The sequence below is a fragment of the Limulus polyphemus genome, unplaced genomic scaffold (assembly GCF_000517525.1).
Source record: "Limulus polyphemus unplaced genomic scaffold, Limulus_polyphemus-2.1.2 Scaffold4846, whole genome shotgun sequence".
Classification (NCBI taxonomy): Eukaryota; Metazoa; Arthropoda; class Merostomata; order Xiphosura; family Limulidae; genus Limulus; species Limulus polyphemus.
Window position 1 is genome coordinate 9185 of NW_013670456.1, and position 4691 is coordinate 13875.

General features: G+C 28.6%; 1 protein-coding gene across 1 annotated transcript in view; it reads left to right on the plus strand.

Annotated features, from left to right (window-relative positions):
* LOC106471771 overlaps positions 1-4691 on the plus strand; it is a 14994-nt gene that overhangs the window by 6583 nt on the left and 3720 nt on the right. Inside the window, exons 5-8 of the mRNA XM_022400387.1 lie at positions 1641-1770; positions 2737-2852; positions 3480-3623; positions 4238-4363. Coding sequence (XP_022256095.1) covers positions 1641-1770; positions 2737-2852; positions 3480-3623; positions 4238-4363 — 516 coding nt within the window. The remainder of the gene's footprint in view (positions 1-1640; positions 1771-2736; positions 2853-3479; positions 3624-4237; positions 4364-4691) is intronic.

Genomic DNA, 4691 nt, shown 5'->3' on the forward strand with positions numbered 1-4691 from the left:
GCATTCTGCAATCAACTTATCCCCAAGTCAGCCTAAGAGTAATCTTCAAACTATGAACCAATCATCGTGCCTGAGACAGGGAAAAAGTTACAAACAAATAACTATAAGATGGTAAAAACAACTGAAAATTTTCCAGATAATACCTATTCTTCTAGTTCAATAAGATCCATTTTTCATTTTATGTAATTTTTGATTTTACTACTTCCCTGTCAAAAACTTGTGCTTATATAAAGTAAAAAAAAAAGACGAAGTGAACTGAAAAATGTATTCAGTAATTTTTAGTATTTTTCTATACAACTTAACAAATAGTAATGAAAAATTTGAGCCATGAATTTTCTCCTGTATATTTATGTGTTTAAGTTTTACAAACTACTTAAGTTACAAATATACCTCAGTTGATGAAAAGGCTGATCTGATAATATGTAACAACCCTGAACTTGGTTGAAATACCAATCTGCTACTCAGTGCTACTGAGGCTATTTAACGTGAATGACGTTAACTAGTAGATAATTTCCTATAGACCTTTGTTATATTAAATTTTTATTCCCATTTGATTAAAAACTTTGAGACAGGGTAGTGTGAAAATGAAGCTTTTTCTTTAAAACTTGTCTCGTATAGAAGTCGAGTTACGCCATAAATACAGAATTCTGAGATAATGTAATATAAATTGTGTAAACTAACAGTTCGTGTATTTTTAAACATTTCTGACATTGAATTTTGGTGTTTCTTCAATCATATGCATCAGAGCATACCGTTGAGATGTGTTTTTTTTTTAAGTTGTTGTATAAAGTCTCTTTTTTGTGTTTTTTACATGCATTTAATTATATATTTTAGTGAATGGTTTCTATGATTTGGCCCTGAAACTGTGGGGGCAGAAATATACCTCTGCCCCTATTTTGAAATCTGTGCCCCCACCCCAAATGCCTATGTCTTCAACATATAACTTTGAGACACTGTAGTGTTGTGTCAACTAACATAAAATTTTAATATTAAGTTTGTTAAAGAAGAAATGCTTGCCAGTTTTTTTATCTAACTTTCTGTGCTTATTGATGTCTAGTCAGGGTTGCTGGCTTCATGTAAACAACAAATATCTGCATGGTTACTTACTTTTATCCCTAAGATGTGTTCAGTTGTAAGTCTGTTATTTTCATACATAATAATTTCAAATTAGTATATATACAAATATAAACAGTTGTTTTTCAATTATTGTTTTTTTATTCTTTTCCTTCAATTATTCCAACATTCATAGATTGGAAGTGTATGAAACTCAACAACTTTATAAAAAAAAAGTATTGAAATACTACTGGTATATTTAAAGGTTTATTGAAATAACAAAACTATAATAATAATTATCTTTATTAAGTTACTAAATATTATATCTGGGTATTTGCTGTAAAATATTTTTTTCCTTAAGGTATTTTATCATTCAATTACTTTACCAATTTTTGTAACAAAATGAGCCAGATATATTGGAATCCACCTATTATAAAAATATATAAGGTCATAAAAACACACACAAGAAAAAGTGGAGGGGGGGATACCTTGTACAAAGAGCTGTAATCCAAGTATTTTATCAGCTGTATAAAAACTCAAGGTAATGGTTTTTTATAATAAATTAAAGAAAAGCTAAATAAATGTTTATAATGATATTGTTGCAGTATCTGTAGAAGAGAGTATGACTGGTGGTATAATGAATGTTACTCAAGAGAAAGTTTTGGAAATAATTGAATCAGCTTACCCTAACCCTCTCACAATCACAGACTTAACCAAGTAGGTTGACCTGAAACTTTTTTTTAGTCACTTCCAATCTCATTTCAGTCCTTAATTTTCAGCAGGCACACCTGTTTTAACCCTCTATTGCGTACATTATGAAAATAAAGTGGAAGCTTTTTTCTTTGAAATTTTTACTTAAATAGACATATTGCACAAAAAAATACATTTTTGTGAAATATATTTTAGTAATTTATAAATGGTCATTACCTAGAACTAACATTGTTCAGTTGATATACCTACAAAAATATTCCTATGGCTTATTTAGACTGTTACCTGGATGTAAGAGCAGTCAACTACAGAATTGAAACATTTGTACTTATATTAAGCAAAGACGATAGATTTGTCATTTGTATATTAAAATGTGCAAAAGAGGGTTAACAGGGATAACTAAATTAATTTTAGTGTGATGTATGCTTCATTTTTTCTTTTTTTTATCTTTCGTTCCAAAAAAATAATAATGTTGTTCAAATGCTTTTAGTTCAGTTTAGATGTTTCTCGTTTTCAAAATTTGTTCTTCTCCCTACCCGAGTGTTGTTATTTGTTCAGCTTAAAACTGAACTGTACCAAAATTTTTATGTACTAAAATTTCTACTATTATATCCTACATTAAATGCATTATTCGTTGTTTTTAACAGTTTTTCCATGTTTTTCTACTGTTAAATGAATAAATAATTATTACTGTATTTTGTTTCTGAAGATTTCTGACTTAGAGAACAACTGATTTCAGCCACCTGACCAAAATGATGTAATTTTTTAAATACTTGACAAAATTATGGAGATAAAGAATTAATAATTAAGTGTATGGACTTGTGTTAAATATAAATGTAATTACGTTTCTTTGGGCTTTACTTATCAGAAAACCATGATTATTTAATGTTTTTATATAAAATAAAGCTAAGAATGTTTTCTGTATTGATGAGCACACTGGAATGGGTAGCAATTGCTGTTTTCTCTATTATTTAGAACATTACAGTGTACCGAAGAGGAGGTTCTTTTACATCTCGGTGAACTCAAGTCAAAAGGAATCATTAAGTCTTTGGAAAATGGCAGTTACACCAGAGTCACCCAGAATGATACAGGTATGCATTTTATTATTGAAATGATTTAGAAATGAGTAAAGTATGGTAATAGAGTTCACCTTAACACACAGAAATATAGAAAAAAAAGGCAATTTATTTCATTTAATGATTCTTGAAAATAAGTTACATTTTTTTTTTTTTGAATAATTTAATTTATCCATAAAAGGTATATAATTGGCCCAGTTTATACCACTGAATATGCACACACACACAGACACTCACACACACATGTATATGTACACATAATATACAGATCCAACCTCCCATGATTGAAAGAGTAGCGTTGTATTTCTTCAGCAATTGAATGTGAAAAATAGAAAATCTGAAATATTTTGTAATTTATCAGAATTTTGTTGATGAACTGCATTGGGTTGCTGTATTCTTACACGAGACACTGAAACTACATCATAAAAATTTATTTGATCCCTTGAAGAAAATCTCTAACTCATCGAGACACTGAAACTACATCATAAAAAATTTATTTGATCCCTTGAAGAAAATCTCTTTAACTCATCGAGACATTGAAACTATATCATAAAAAATTTATTTGATCCCTTGAAGAAAATCTCTTTAACTCATCGTTAGATGGCCTTGCATATTAAAATGTTTTCTTTCTCCAAATTATAGAAGTGAAGATGGTACGTCAAGTTCCAACTGTTGTCAGTTCCCAGCAACCCTCAATAGCCATAATCACAGCTCAGTACTGTGAGAAAGTGGCAGTCGATGCTATGATAGAAAATAAAGACACCTACGTTAGGTATAAGACCGAAGGTAAGATGATATATAAAACATCGTTTTAATTTAATTAGGATTCAATATCTTAATTTCTCCTAATATCATTTATGGAATAGATGATTTTTTTACATAATCCACTTTTAAAGCACTAATGAAAGTTTAAAAAAGTAATTTATTTATATATATATTGGGCATCTTGTGTTTCTTTGATTTCATGTTCTCATTTTAAGTAATGATCATGAGGTTCAAAAAAACGTGGGAATTGTGACACTTTCTGTGTATACCAGTTTTAAACTTGTTTAACCTTTAAACTTTTATAAAAACACTCATCTTTCATCCTGAATTTTTATTTTTTACAGACAACATTAACTCTTAAAAAAGGATTTCAGAATTTTTTATAGCATATTTTTGTTTATGTGAGTAATAACAAAATTATGTTTTTTTCGTTTAGAAATTTTTATTTCTGCTTTGATAAGTAGTTATATCTTTAGACAAATGTATATACTTATTACTTTATAGGTTTGATTCAAAATAAGATTGTTGGTTTTTTCAGCTTAATAAACTGATACTTTAAAAATGAAATTTTGGACTTGACCAAACTTAATTTTTAATTTCATGTGTACCTTATGAAGATTTCTCTGTTCTTTAAGGAGAATCAAATGTTTATACTCTTGGAAACATTGGTGCTCATAGAGTTGTAGCAACAAAGTTGCCTGCTGTAGGACACCACAGAGAGGCTATGATTGCTGCTGGTAACACAACAACTCGTCTACTTGGTGAGTATTTTTTACTCAACATGAACTAGAAAATATTTAAAAAAATATGTTAGAAACTTGACACTTGTTATTATACAGAGAAGATAATTAGTCTTCAGTAATTATTACTTTGATTTTGATGCATGAAATTTAGTCAGATGTGTTCATAATTACTGCAAAATTCAAGCAATACACAATTAAGTTGTCTAATTTCAAATTTTAGGAGGAATAAGGTCATGTACCTGAAATTTTTTAAAGCTGTTATTGGTTATAATGAAGAGAAGAAGGAATAAAATGACACACAGTTTTTAATTTTCATATTTTAAGATAATATATATATATATATATA